The sequence below is a fragment of the Somniosus microcephalus genome, chromosome 11 (genome assembly GCF_052327205.1).
Source record: "Somniosus microcephalus isolate GS21.2 chromosome 11, FLI_Smic_1.0, whole genome shotgun sequence".
NCBI classification, from domain to species: domain Eukaryota; kingdom Metazoa; phylum Chordata; class Chondrichthyes; order Squaliformes; family Somniosidae; genus Somniosus; species Somniosus microcephalus.
In genome coordinates, this window is record NC_140997.1 from 742,134 (window position 1) to 757,284 (window position 15,151).

Consider the following 15,151-nt stretch of genomic DNA (forward strand, 5'->3'; position numbering starts at 1 on the left):
AGTACTTAGACTCAGGATCGCAGAAATCATCGCTATTTGGTACATCCTTGCACACTCCATTGATCGTATGAACATAGGAACAGGGGTAGGCCATTCAGCCCTTTGAGCCTGTTTTGCCATTTAATTTGTTAATAGCTGATCTGTACCTCAACTCCATTTACCCACTTTTTCTCCATATCCTTTGATAGCCCTAACAAAAATCTTACTGATCTCAGTTTAGAAAATCCCATTGTCCCCCAGCATTCAGAGTTTTCTGGGGAGAGAATTCCAGAGTTCTATTACCCTTTGTGTGAAGAAGTGCTTCCTGATTTCACTCCTAACTGTCCTGGCTCTAATTTTAAGATTATCCCCTTGTTCTGGATTTCCCACCAGAGGAAATAATTTCCCTGCATCCACTCTATCAAAACCCTTTGTCATTCTCAAGGAAATACAAACCAAGTTTATGCCATTTGTATTCCAACCTCCTTGAGATGAAGGTCAACATACCATTAGCCATTTAGATTGCTTTCAGTACCTGTCCACTAGCTTTTAGAGAATTGTGTACATGGACCCTTAAATCTCTCTGCTCCTCCAGAGCACCGAGTATCACAATTAAGAAAATACTCCCATTTGGCTTTCTTGGATCCAAATGGATGACGTCGTGCTTCGCCACATAGAATGATGCAGTACAGAAGGAGGTCGTTCAGCCCAGTGTGCTTGGTCCAGCTCTTTGGAAGAGCTATCCAATTAGTCCCACCCTGCCCACTCATTTAATCTGTCTGTATCCCTTTGTAACTTCCTGCTCCCATCCTACTCTTAACTTAGTATCATCTGCAAACTCAGATATGCAGCCCTCCATTCCTTCATCCAAGTAATCTATGTGGTGAAAAGCTGAGGCCCCAGTACTGATCCCTAGATAACACCACTTGTTACATTCCTCCAATCAGAGAACATTCCCTTTATCCCAACTAGTTGCCAAACCGTGTCATAAGGCTACCTCCAATTCCATACGCTTTCATTTTTGCTAAAAGTCCTGTTGTGATTTTCTGGTGATGTCACATTTTTAGTAGGATGTCCAATTAATGAGACAGTCTGTGGCACTGGAATCCTTTAACTGCTTTGTGCCGCATGCAGTTGTGGGCTCTGGCCAGTAGGTGGTGCTGTGGAGAAGGTTTTCACTTTGAAGTTGCTCTAAGCCAACCACATGATCTCGGCAAGTAAAGAGCTGTAGAATTTTAAATACAGGTATACACATTTGATCTTATTTTCATTTTAGCCCTCTTTTCTCTTGTATAGAGACCAAAAAATTATCTTCAGTTGCAACCCAGGATGGCGAATGATCATGTCTGTGACAGTGGAGGTATAGTGGTACACAGAGCAAAGTTAAACGGGTTCTTCTGTGCTCAGTCAGTCCCGTTAGCTACGGACCTAGCTCCGAGTGTGGCACTTCTGTTGCCTAATTTCACCCAGTTCCAAGTACACCTGCCAGTAGCTCACAGTACCACCCTTCCGCACTCGGGAATGTGGCACCACCTCCACTACATTGGTCCTGTTTCCACTGTCATCCCCAGTTGCTGATGCCAGATGCCACCCCACTGACCACCTTGATGATTGTGCAGTCTTGGCTGTTAACTAGCCACACGCACGCACGCGCACACACACACCTGCCTCCTATGGCCTACCCGACCTCTATTTAGGCCCCCACTTCTGCCTCCTAACGTGGTGTAATTTACAAACTTGAATATACAACTCTATTCCTTCACCCAAGGCATTGCTAAATATGGCGGGGGAAAAAGCTGAGAGCCCACTATAGATCCCTGGGCAACACCAATTATCACATCCTGCCAATCAGAGAACGTTCCCTGTTTTCCTCGTCTCTTCTACCACCCAACCAATTTTCATTCCATGTCATAAGGTTGCCTTCAATTTCGTGTTCTTTTATTTTTGTTAATCTATATGCCTTTTGAATGTCCATATAGACAACATCCATTGACACTCCCCTGTCCACCATGTTTGTGACCTCAAAACATTCAACTAGATTTTCATCACTTTCAAGCTCCCTTCCAAGTCACGTACCATCCTGACTTGGAAGTATATCGCCATTCCTTCATTGTCGCTGGGTCAAAATCCTGGAACTCCCTACCTAACAGCACTGTGGGAGTACCTTCATCACACGGACTGCAGTGGTTCAAGAAGGCAGCTCATCATCATCTTCTCGAGGGCAACTAGAAATGGTCAATAAATGCTATTCTTGCTCGTGACATCCGTATCCCGAAAATGAATTTAAATAAATGTTAGACAAGACCTATACCGTCACAAATCCATGCCGATTCTCTGATCAGCTCAGACTTGTTAAAGTGCGCAGTCATTCTGTTCTTGAATTTGGATCCCAGTAACTTTCCCACAACTCGCGTTAAACTGACTGGTCTATACTTTCCTGATTTCTTTCTTTCTTCCCTCCTTAAACAATGGAGTGAGATTTGAATTTTTTCAATCCAGTGGCACTATTTCCAACTCTACAGACCATTGGAAAATTATGACTAACGCATCTATAATTTTCCCATCCATCAGGTCATGGAGATTTGTCCTCAAGTCCCATTATATTCTTTGTTACCCTTTTTTTTAACTTGTATTAAATCCATTAAGTTCCTTCCCTTGATTTATTTTTAGGTTTTATTGTACTGCTGTCCTCTCCCTCTGTGAAAACGAATACAACATATTCATTTAACAAGTCTGCCATTTCCTTATTATCCATAGTCTTACCTGCATCCATCTTTAATAGGCCTACATGCACCCCTCTACCACTCTTTCTCCTAATATATTTATTAAAAAGTTTTACTGTTAGCTTTGCTATCGCTTGCAAGTTTTTTAAATTTACATTTTGATAGCTCTCCCAGTCCACTGGATTTCTACTTTTCCGTGCATTTCTGTAAGCTGCTTCTTTTAGTTTGATACTGTCACTCACCTCGTTTGTTGACCACAGTTACTAAACTACACAAGTGGAGCTTTTGCCCTTCAGGGGTATGTACTGGTTTTGCATCATACCAGAAACTACTTTGACTCCTTCCCACAGTTTATCTGTAGGTTCACCCATTAACAGCTCAGCCCAGTTTACTGCCGTCCGTTTATTTCTCATCTCTTTGATGCTTGCTGTACTTAAATTTAAAATCTTGGTTTTAAAGTTGCGCTTCTCCCTCGAGTCTACAGTCAGATTATGGTGACTATTCGCAAGACGTTCCCTTACAGTCAGATTATGGTGACTATTCGCAAGACGTTCCCTTACAGTCAGATTTTTAACTAATTCAGGTTTGTTACTCATCACTAAATCTAGCAAGGTCTTATCCCTTGTCGGTTCTAAAACACACTTCCAGAAAATGTCCCATAAGAGCATAAGAAATAGGAATAAGAGTCGGCCATTTGGCCCCTCGAGCCTGCTCCGCCATTTAATAAGATCATGGCTGATCTGATCTTGGCCTCAACTCCACTTTCCTGCCCGCTCCCCATAACCCTTGATTCCCCTGTTTTTCAAAAATCTGTGTCTCTCCGCCTTAAATATATTCAATGACCCAGCCTCCGCAGCTCTCTGGGGTAGAGAATTCCAAAGATTCACGACCCTCAGAGAAAAAATTCCTCCTCATTTTCATTTTAAATGGGTGCCCCCTTATTCTGAAATTATGCCCCCTGGTTTTAGATTCCCCCACGAGGGGAAACATCCTCTCTGCATCTACCCTGTCAAGCCCCATCAGAATCTTATAGGTTTCAATAAGATCCCCTCTCATTCTTCTAAACTCCAATGAGTATAGGCCCAACCTGCTCAACCTTTCTTCATAAAGATAACCTCTTCATCTCCGGAATCAACCTCGTGAACCTTCTCTGAACTGCCTCCAATGCAAGTATATCCTTCCTTAAATAAGGAGACCAAAACTGTACGCAGTACTCCAGGTGTGGTCTCACCAACGTCCTGTACAGTTGTAACAGGACTTCCCTACTTTTATACTCCATTCCCTTTGCCTTCCCAATTACTTGCTGTACCTGCATGCTAACTTCTTGTGTTTCATGTCTGAGGACCCCCAGATCCCTCTGGACCGCAGCATTCTGTAGTCTCCATTTAAATAATATTTTGCTTTTTTATTCTTCCTACCAAAGTGGATAACCTCACATTTTCCCACATTATACTCCATCTGCCAAATGTTTGCCCACTCACTGAACCTGTCTATATCCCTTTGCAGACTCTGTGTCCTCCTCACGACTTGCTTTCCCACCTATCTTTGTATCGTCAGCAAATCTGGCTACAGTACACTCTGTCCCATCATCCAAGTCATTAATATAGATTGTAAATAATTGAGGCCCCAGCACTGATCGTTGTGGCACCCCACTAGTTACAGTTTGCCATCCTGAAAATGACCCATTTATTCCAACTCTCTGTTTTCTGTCAGTTAGCCAATGCTCTATCCAGTCTAATATATTACCCCCAACTCCGTGAGCTCTTATCTTGTGCAGTAAATTTTTATGCGGCACCTTATCGAATGCCTTCTGGAAATCCAAATACAGGAAAAGTTCTGATATCCGGCACCGGCGTGTTGCCGGACATGCAAAGTCAACGTTGAAGCATACGGAGATGAAAATATTTTTACAATATGAAGAACAATTACTGGTTTCTCAATTTGAGGCGTTTTGTTCCACTTAATAGTTTGGAGATTAGTTTAATAATTAGAGCAGTGGAAAGAAAAGACTTCAGTGAGAGCGAACGGGCAGTGGAGCTAAAACAGCAAAGGATGCAAGACTGGTGGGAGTCATCGACAGACTTCCTGGCAGTAATGATGTAATTCTGGGGGGCGGGGGAGTATAAAAATGGACATCAGGGAAGCATGTTGCAAAACTATTAAGTGGAACAAAACGCCTCAAATTGAGAAACCAGTAATTGTTCTTCATATTGTAAAAACATATTAGACAGACAAATCTCTTAGATTGCAGAAAGCAAGAATCATCTGTGAAAATAAGAGTGGAAGCTTTCCTTAAAGTCGAGTAGGTGGTTTTATCTGGAGTTTGAATCTTTTTTTTAAAGTTAATGGGTGAGAAATTGACTCTGGAGCGTGCTTGCTTTCAGCAGTTTAACCTGTATTTCTTTACATATCTATTCCTACACTGATTAATCCAAATATCTGTATCACACTTAATACTGGAACTGGAATCTTTGCAGATTTTTAATTAGGAAAGAAGGCAGAAACAGGAGGAGGCCATTCCACCATTCCATTAGATCAAGGGCTGATCTGTATCTTAACTCGATCTACCCACCTTAGTTCCGTAACCCTTAATACCCTTACCCAACAAAAATCTATCCATGTCAGTTTTGACATTTTTAATTGATCCCTAGCACCTTTTGTTGTAGGGGGTGGGGGAGGGCAAAGAAAAAAGAAAGAGTTCCAGATTTCCACTACCCGTTGTGTGAAGAAGTGCTTGCTGATTTCACCCCTGAACGACTCAGCTGTATTATTAAGGATGTGCCCCCTTGTTCTGGACTCCCCCACCAGAGGAAATAGTTTCTCTCTCTCTGTCTACCCTTTCAAATCCTTTAATCATCTTAAACAACTCAATTAGATCACCCTTTAATCTTCTGCCCCGCCACAGTACCGAAACAGCTCTCCTCAAAGTCACAAATGACATCCTTTGTGACTGTGACAAAGGTAAACTATCCCTCCTCGTCCTTCTTGACTTGTCTGCAGCCTTTGACATGGTTGACCACTCCATCCTTCTCCAACGCCTCTCCACCGTCGTCCAGCTGGGTGGGACTGCACTCGCCTGGTTCCATTCTTCTCTATCTAATGGTAGCCAGAGAATCACCTGCAACGGCTTCTCTTCCCGCTCCCACATCGTTACCTCTGGTGTCCCCCAAGGATCTATCCTTGGCCCCCTCCTTTTTCTCATCTACATGTTGCCCCTTGGCGACATCATCCGAAAACACAGCGTCAGTTTCCACATGTACGCTGATGACACCCAGCTCTACCTCGCCACCACTTCCCTCGACCCCTCCACCACTTCCCTCGACCCCTCCACGGTCTCTAAATTATCAGACTGCTTGTCTAATATCCAGTTCTGGATGAGCAGAAATTTTCTCCAGTTAATTGTTGGGAAGACCAAAGCCATTGTTTTTGGTCCCCGCCACAAACTCCGTTCCCTAGCCACTGACTCCATCCCTCTCTCTAACATCTGTCTGAGGCTGAATCAGATTGTTCGCAACCTTGTTGTCATATTTGACCCTGAAATGAGCTTCCGACTACATATACGCGACATAACTAAGACCACCTATTTCCACCTCCGTAACATCGCCCGTCTCCGCCCCTGCCTCAGCTCATCCGCTGCTGAAACCCTCATCCTTGCCTTTGTTACCTCTAGACATGACTGTTCCAATGCACACCTGGCTAGCCTCCCACATTCTACTCTACGTAAACTTGAGGTCATCCAAAACTCGGCTGCCCGTGTCCTAACTCTCACCAAGTCCCATTCACCCATCACCCCTGTGCTCGCTGACCTGCATTGGCTCCCGCTTAAGCAACGCCTCGATTTCAAAATTCTCATCCTTGTTTTCAAATCCCTCCATGGCCTCGCCCCTCCCTATCTCTCTCTAATCTCCTCCAGCCCCCCCCGCCCCCCGTGATATCTGCACTCCTCTAATTCTGCCCTCTTGAGCATCCCTGATTATAATCGCTCAACCATTGGTGGCCGTGCCTTCTGTTGCTTAGGCCCTAAGCTCTGGAATTCCCTGCCTAAACCTCTGCCTATTTTCTCCTTTAAGACATTCCTTAAAACCCTACCTCTTTGACCAAGCTTTTGGTCACCTGCCCTAATTTCTCCTTATGTGGCTCGGTGTCAAATTTTTTGTCTTAATACTCCTGTGAAGCGCCTTGGGACGTTTTACTACATTTAAGGTGCTATATAAATACGTCGTTGTTGTATTCAAGGGAATACAAGCCTAGTCTATATAACCTGTCCTTGTAATTTAACCTTTTTAGCCCCGGTATCATTCTGGTGAATCTGCACTGAACTCCCTCCATGGCCAGTATAGACTTCCTGAGGTGTGGTGCCCAAAACTGAAGGCAGTTACTCCAGATGCGATCTAACCAGAGCTCTGTACAGCTGTAGCATAACTTCCACCCCTTTGTATGCCAGCCCTCTTGACATAAAGACCAACATTCCATTAGCCTTTTAAATTTTTTTTGTACATTTCCACTAGGATTTAGTGATTTCTGTACTTGAACCCCTAAAAATCTCTCTTTATCCACAGTTCCTAGCGTCTCACCATTTTAGAAAATACTGTGATCTAGCTTTCTTGGATCAAAAGTGGATGATCTCACACTTTCCCACATTGAACTCTATCTACCACAGTTTTTCCCACTCACTTAATCTGTCAATGTCCCTTTGCAACTTTCTCCTTCCATCTACATTATTTACTGTGCCACCTAACTTGGTGTCATCAGCAAACTTGGATATACGGCTCTCTATTCCTTCATCCAAGTCATTTATAAATATAGTGAAACGCTGAGGCCCCAGTATAGATCCCTGGGGGACACCACTAGTCACATCCTGTCAATTGGAGCACATACCCATTATCCCTACTCTCTCTTGTCTCCTACCTCCTAACCAATTCCCTATCCAAGCCAACTGGTTACCTCCAATTCCATGCACTCTCATTTTGTTAAGTCTCTTATGTGGAACCTTGTCGAAGTGGAAGTCCATATAAATAACATCTATATACACTCCCTTATCTACCACGTTAGTTACTTCCTCAAAAAATTCAACTAGGTTCATTAGACGTGACTTACCCTTTATAAATCCATGCTGGCTCTCAGATTAGTTCATATTTGTCCAAATGCTCAGTCACCCCGTCCCTAATAACATTCTAGTAACTTCCCCACAACTGATGTTAGACTAATAGGCTTATAATTTCCTACTTTATCTCTCTTACTCCTTTAAATAGTGAAGTGACATTAGCATTCTTGCAAACAAAGCCAAAGCTATGATCTGTCTGAACTGTAACTGACCGCTTCAATTCAAGAATGCAGAGCAGTCGCACCTTGTAGCCTTAAAGGGGTAGGTCCCTGCACACCAGCAGCAGATTAATGCATTGTTTTCCAAAAGGCATTTGACAAGGTGCCACACAAAAGATTATTGCTTAAGATAAAAAATCACGGGATTGGGGGTAATATTCTGGCATGGATAGAGGATTGGCTATCTAACAGAAGGCAGAGTGTTGGGATAAATGGTTCATTCTCAGACTGGCAATCAGTAACTAGTGGTGTTCCGCAGGGGTCAGTGCTGGGTCCCCAACTCTTTACAATCTATATTAACGATTTGGAGGAGGGGACCGAGTGTAACATATCAAAGTTTGCAGATGATACTAAGATGGGAGGGAAAGTAGTGAGTGAGGAGGACATAAAAAACCTGCAAGGGGACATCGACAGGCTAAGTAAGTGGGCAGAGATTTGGCAGATGGAATACAATACTGGAAAGTGTGAGGTTATGCACTTGGCAGGAAAAATCGTAGAGCAAGTTATTATCTTAATGGCAAGAAACTGGAAAGTACTGAAGTACAAAGGGATCTGGGGGTCCTGGTGCACGAAACTCAAAAGGTTAGTATGCAGGTGCAGCAAGTGATTAAGAAGGCCAATGGAATGTTGGCTTTCATTGCTAGGGGGATAGAATATAAAAATAGGGAGGTATTGCTTCAGTTGTACAAGGTATTGGTGAGACCGCACCTGGAATACTGCGTACAGTTTTGGTGTCCATACTTCAGAAAGGACATACTTGCTCTCGAGTCAGTACAAAGAAGGTTCACTCGGTTAATCCCGGGGATGAGGGGATGGACGTATGAGGAGAGGTTGAGTAGATTGGGACTCTACTCATTGGAGTTCAGAAGAATGAGAGGCGATCTTATTGAAACATATAAGATTGTGAAGGGGTTGGATCGGGTGGATGCGGGGAAGATGTTCCCGATGATGGGTGAAACTAGAACTAGGGGGCATAGTCTTAGAATAAGGGGCTGCTGTTTCAAAACTGAGATGAGGAGGAACTACTTCACTGAGGGTGGTAGGTCCATGGAATATGCTGCCCCAAAAAGCTGTAGAAGCTACATCATTACATAAATTTAAAACAGAAATAGACAGTTTCCTAGAAGTAAAGGGAATTAAGGGTTACGGGGAGCGGGCAGGAATTTGGACATGAGTCTAGGTTCGGATCGGTCATGGTCCTGTGGGTAGCGGGCCCAGGGGCCGTGTAGCCTGATCCTGCTCCTATTTCGTGTGTCTAATTCTGTTAGATTCAGGAGATGGTTCTGTGATAGTGGATTGGCGGTTAGGATCAGATCAGCCATGATCTTATTGAATGGCGGAGCAGGCTTGAGGGGCCGATTGGCCTACTCCTGCTCCTATTTCTTATGTTCTTATGTTCTTTTACATTATATATTCCTGTACTCTTAAAATGCTGCATTCTCTGACTTGCCACGAGCTGTGACATAGGATATACGGCACAGAAACAGGCCATTCAGCCCAAACAGTCCATGCCGGCGTTTATGCTCCACTCGAGCCTCCTCCTGTCTTTCCTCATCTAAATCTATCAGCAGAACCCTCTATTTCCTTCTCCCTCATATGCTTGTCTAGCCTCCCCTTAAATGCATCTATACTTCTCGCTTCACCCACTCCCTGTGGTAGCAAGTTCCACATTCTCACCACTCTTTGGGTGAAGAGGTTTCTTCTGAATTCCCTATTGGATTTCTTGGTGACTATCTTATATTGATGGCCTCTAGTTATGCTCTTCCCCACAAGTGGAAACATTCTCTCTGTATCCACTCTATCAAAACCTTTCATAATTTTAAAGACCTCTATTAGGTCACCTCTCAGCCTTTTTTCAAGAGAAAAGAGACCCAGCCTGTTCATCCTTTCCTGATATGTATACCCTTGCATTTCTGATATCATCCTTGTAAATCTTCTCTTCACCCTCTCCAGTGCCTCTATATCCTTTTTATAATCTGGCGACCAGAACTATACGCAGTACTCGAAGTGTGGTCTAACCAAGGTTCAATACAGGTTTAGCATAACTTCCCTACTTTTAAGAACATATGAAGCAGGAGTAGGCCAATCGGCCCCTCGAACCTGCTCCGCCATTCAATAAGATCATGACTGATCCAATCTTGGCCTCAACACCACTTTCCTGCTCTCTCCCCATACCCCTTGATTCCCTTGTAGTTCAAATGGCTGTCAATCTCCGCCTTGAATATATTCAACGACTCTGCCTCCACAGCTCTCTGGGGTAGAGAATTCCAAAGATTCACGACCCTCTGAGAGAAGAAATTCCTCCTCATTGCCGTCTTAAATGGATGACCCCTTATTCTGAAACTATGCCCCCTAGTTCTAGATACCCCCACTAGGGGAAGCATCCTCTCAACCCTAACCCTAAACTCCAATGAGTATAGGCTCAACCTTTCGTCATACATCAACCCCTTCATCCCAGGAATCAACCTAGTGAACCTTTTCTGCACTGCCTCCAATGCAAGTATATCCTTCCTTAAATATGGAGACCAAAACTACGCAGTACTCCAGGTGCGGTCTCACCAACGTCCTGTAAAGTTGCATCAAAACTTCCCTACTTTTATACTCCATACCCCTTGCAATAAAGGCCAACATTCATTAGCCTTCCTTCAATTCTATCCCTCTAGAAATAAACCCTAGTGCTTGGTTTGCTTTTTTTATGGCCTTGCTAACCTGTCGCAACTTTTAGTGATTTGTGTATTTGTACCCCGAGATCCCTTTGTTCCTCCACCCCACCTAAACTCATACCCTCCAAGTAATAAGTAACCTACCTATTCTTCGTACCAAAATGTAACACCTCACATTTATAATTTGCCAATTATATGCCCATTCTGCAAATTTATTAATGTCCTCCTGTAATTTGTTGCAGTCCTCCTCAGTATTGACTATCCCCCCCCCAATTTGGTGTCATCCGCAAATTTAGAAATTGTTCTTGATTCCAAAGTCTAAATCATTGATATAAATTGTGAACAACAATGGTCCCAGCACTGATCCTTGTGGAACACCACTACCTACCTTTTACCTCTGCTTTCTGTCTTGAAGCCAGCTAGCTATCCATTCTGCTACTTGTCTCCTGACTCCACACTCTGACCTTCTTCATCAGTCTATTATGATCTGGAGATTTGCTGGTAAAAATAAACTGTTCAACATGAGAGGTAACAAGCTGCTATTAGTTGCTGATTGAAGTATTTGACCAATAGAGCAGAAATAATCACCTGAAAAGTTTGGGAAACTGAACTTTAAACTGGGTAAAATGAGAGCTATATTGTACAGGAGTCACTAATTTTTCATTCTGTTCTTCCTGCCAGCCTTTTCTCATCATCTGCCTATCCCTTGTGAAGGCAGCGATTCTAAAGGGCACTGATGATCCTCGGGTACTTCACCCAGTTGGGACCATTGTTCATGCAAGCACCTAGACTGTACAATCCGGCTAATTAACTGTGGTTGAGGGACATCACAGCTGAGCTTAATCCTGTCCTGGCCCAACTTCACACATGCAAAGTTTCCATCATGGTCACAGGATAGTAAACAAGAACCCTGGCTGATCTTTTCCCCTCTCCTTAGTCCTGCATGCCAAGGTCAATTGTTGGTTTGCTTTTTAATTATAAAAGTATAGGTTTGAATCCTAAGTTTTGATTGAAGTATTTTGTTTCTGCTTAACAGGTACCAGTCCTTAAACCTGACGCACGTCCCTGAACACAGCACTCCCATCTATGAGTTCCGGTGACATTCATCAATGCAACCCTCCTCAGACAGTTGGGGGGAGGGAGTAGGCAGATCGTAGAACTGTTGAGGGGAGAGAGAGAGAGAGAGAGAGAGAGAGCGAGAGATAAGTGTTCTGTAACAATGAGAACAATTACTGTTTTCTCTGCTGCTGACAGACTGACCACAACACGACGAGGAGCTCGAGCATCAACCCAAGTGCATGACTGTTGGAGCTTGTTTTCACCCAGCAAAAGACAACTCATTTTAATCTCATTTTTAATGCTAATTTAAACTGCACTTACTGATTTTTAATTTTGGTCTCTGATTTGTTAAAGTTCTTTTTGTAGTTCTAACTTTATTGTACAAGAACTAGCAATGAGCCGATAGCACAAGAGCTGTGTGCTATTGTTTTTTTTGGTTTTTTTCCCCCCTTGTTTTCTGTTGCTGTTTTTATACATTGCTAATCAAGCTTGAATTCTTTAGATGGTCTTTTTAATCTACTCTGCTGGTGCTGTTGCACATGTTCTGTGCTAGGTTTTTATGGGAGAATAGAAGTGGCCTTATCCTAACGGAGAGCAAATGTTTTAGATATCATAAAGCAGTATTGGGAGAAGAGGAGAAGTTAAAATAAAATACTCAATGAATAAATAACTGACTTCTGCAAGACTCGAGTTGTATAGAGAATTTCTAAAATGATATATATATAACAGATACCTGGCAGTGTGTTGGTAAGGCCTGTGACCTAATTGAGTAGTTGAGGATTAAACCAAACCTTTTGAAAGCAGTTGCCGGGCTGCAGCTTTGTAATTTCCTGCTAATACATACTACGTGTGGAGTTTGAGTTGTAATTTTTTGTGTATGTGGCAGAAGAGGGTGTTCCATTGTTGGTGCTATCCCAGATGTTCACAGGATACTGTGTGCCTTTCGTGATGTAATTCCTTCGGATTTACAGAAACATTCAATTTACATTACAACAGTGGGAAATTCCATGCACAGTCTATTTCTCATTTGGAGGTTGTAGTTCCAGCCCATCATGCCCCTTCCCAGGAAAGCCTTTGTGCAGAGCATGTGCAAAGTATTGGGTCAAGACTTTTGATGTTAAGTATGCACAAAAGAAAAAAAAAAGATTCACTTTGGATCTAGCCATGGGTCTGACTATCCAGTTGATGGTGGATGTTGCACTTAAATAGTGGGTGGGTAGAGGAAAAAAGGTTTCCAAATTGGACAACCTATTTAATATAATTTTAAAAATATAGATGTTTAAATGAAATTGGTGCAAAAACAATTTTTCTTCAGCTAGTTATGACGAGATGCAGGATGCTAAAATGCCGACAGTAACTATATGAAAATTTCATGCACTCACCATGACACTTTAATGAAATTCTAGTTATAACATTGCAAGTATTCCAATTAAATCTAATAGATGCAATGGGATCTAATAGAATCTATTGAATGAAATGGGAACGCTTGCAGCGTTGTAGCTAGGATTTCAATAAAACATAATAGTGAAATTATCATGTAACTCGAACAATGTACATTTTAACATCCAACTGAACACTTAAGGGGCTATCTCTTCCTCTTGTGTAAAGTCAAAGAAAAATTATTTTATTACAACTGTTGTAAACCAATGACGTACAGAGGAATGTAATACCACCACTTGTACTAAATGTATTGCACCGGCTTTTTTGTCCATTGTGACTTCTTTAAAGATAGTTGAATCCTGATAAATGCTTTACTGATTTGCCAAGAAAGATGCTATGCCTGAATCAGGGTGTCTGTGTGAGTGTGTCTGTGTGTGTAATGAGAGTAAATGGGATGGAATTTTATCCTTGGATCAAGATTATGCTTTGATTAGGTATGTTTTTAATTGAAGCCTCTCCTTAAAAACATCTGAATGGACTCTTAAATGTAGGATTCCAAAATTAAAGTGAGGGCAGTGTTTTGCTTTATCCTATCCCAGCCTTTTTGGAAAATAGGAACTTCTAATTTCTCACAGGTCAAGACTTTCTTTTCTTTTGAATTTTACATATTTCTTGGAATCCCAATAAATAAGCTGAAAGTCCTTTTTTATTTAAAACATATGAAGAGTTGTGTAAGTGGGAGGAAAGACTGCTGACTGGGGTGAAGCAGCCCATGTACATCGAGTTTGACCTATTGACACTTGAAAGAGAGTGACTAACTGGTTTGAAAGTGAGTTGATTTTATTGTGTAAATCAGAGCATGGGAATGAATGTTTTATTACATTGCATTGTTCATGAGACATCAGGAGCTTTAAGTTCCAGATCTGTGGTGAAATAAATGAGGATACCACATCCAATAAAGTTCCTTGTGAAAGACTTTATGGAGTTTGGATTCTTTTTCTCTCATAGATGGAATTGGGTGTTATTTTAATGTTGCCTCCCCTGCACCCTTGTAAATGGAATGGGAATACTTGCAGTGAATTTAGCAAAATATTAAAGTGAACCCATTACCATTTCACAAATCTACACTGTGGGCACCTTAATATCCAGCAGGACAATTATCTGGAGGAACATTTGGAGCTTTAAGAGTAGTGTGAAGTACTAGTGGGTATAGATCTGTCCGTGGTGAAAAGGAGAGGCCTCTGAATTAAGATGACTAAAAGTGTATAGCCCCATTAAAGCTCATTTTGTCTAAAGCATATGGTACCAATTTGCTAAATAAGCCCAGTAACATCATTGGTTCAGTAGTAAGCAACAGTTAATGGGCTTTACCCTTTTCAGTACAAAGCATATACTGGTATTGTGCTAGAACCGGCCATTCCTAAGCAACAACAACCTAGTGCTAGATAAACAGCAATAACTGCTCAGTGTATGAGCAGTGTCATCAACACTATATTGAGACACTGCAACCAGTGATACCATTTATTATTCCTAACCCATGGGATGCACCTAAGTGGCCCTTGGAAAAAATGTTTGAATGCATTAGACAACCTGAGATGTTTGTGTTCAGAACCATCTGAGCCTTCAGTTTTGTAAGAAGAAACGTGGATCTAAGTGTACCCCTCATAGGGACAAATGGCAGCCTGTATTAAAGAAGTGTCTGGAACATACAATGCTAGCACTTTTGTTGCTAGCAGTTACTCTGAGGTGGCTCTGGTCCAAATAGCAATAAAACTGAATCACAACTTTTGGACTTTGATATACTGATTTATCAAAGGTTTTGAAACCCTGACCTCAGTGAGAATATTCATGTGGAGCTTCAGTAATTTGTTTTGAGCATTATTGTTTTTTAGCTGCTGGAGTAGATATACTTAAAGCTACCAGCACCAGAATCCCTGATTCCTGAAAAAATATGCACAAATGGCTATTGGATGTAATACTGAGCATCCCCACCGTCAATGAAAGAACAAATCAGTAAAAGCATTA

At 42.1% G+C, this 15,151-nt stretch overlaps 1 protein-coding gene across 3 annotated transcripts in view; it reads left to right on the forward strand.

Moving 5' to 3' along the window:
• gid4 (GID complex subunit 4 homolog) overlaps nt 1–14,102 on the forward strand; it is a 119,142-nt gene extending 105,040 nt beyond the window's left edge. For 2 of the 3 annotated variants that reach the window (XR_015079889.1, XM_086000019.1), the window contains one exon: nt 11,724–14,102. Coding sequence is in view for 1 of the 3 variants with exons in the window: in XM_086000019.1 (XP_085856145.1) it covers nt 11,724–11,787 (64 nt within the window). In the remaining 2 variants the exon portion in view is untranslated. Of the gene's footprint in view, nt 1–1,275; nt 1,340–11,723 lie in introns of all 3 variants that reach the window. The other variant, XR_015079890.1, reaches the window with a different exon arrangement.
• The last annotated feature ends 1,049 nt before the right edge of the window (nt 14,103–15,151 follow it).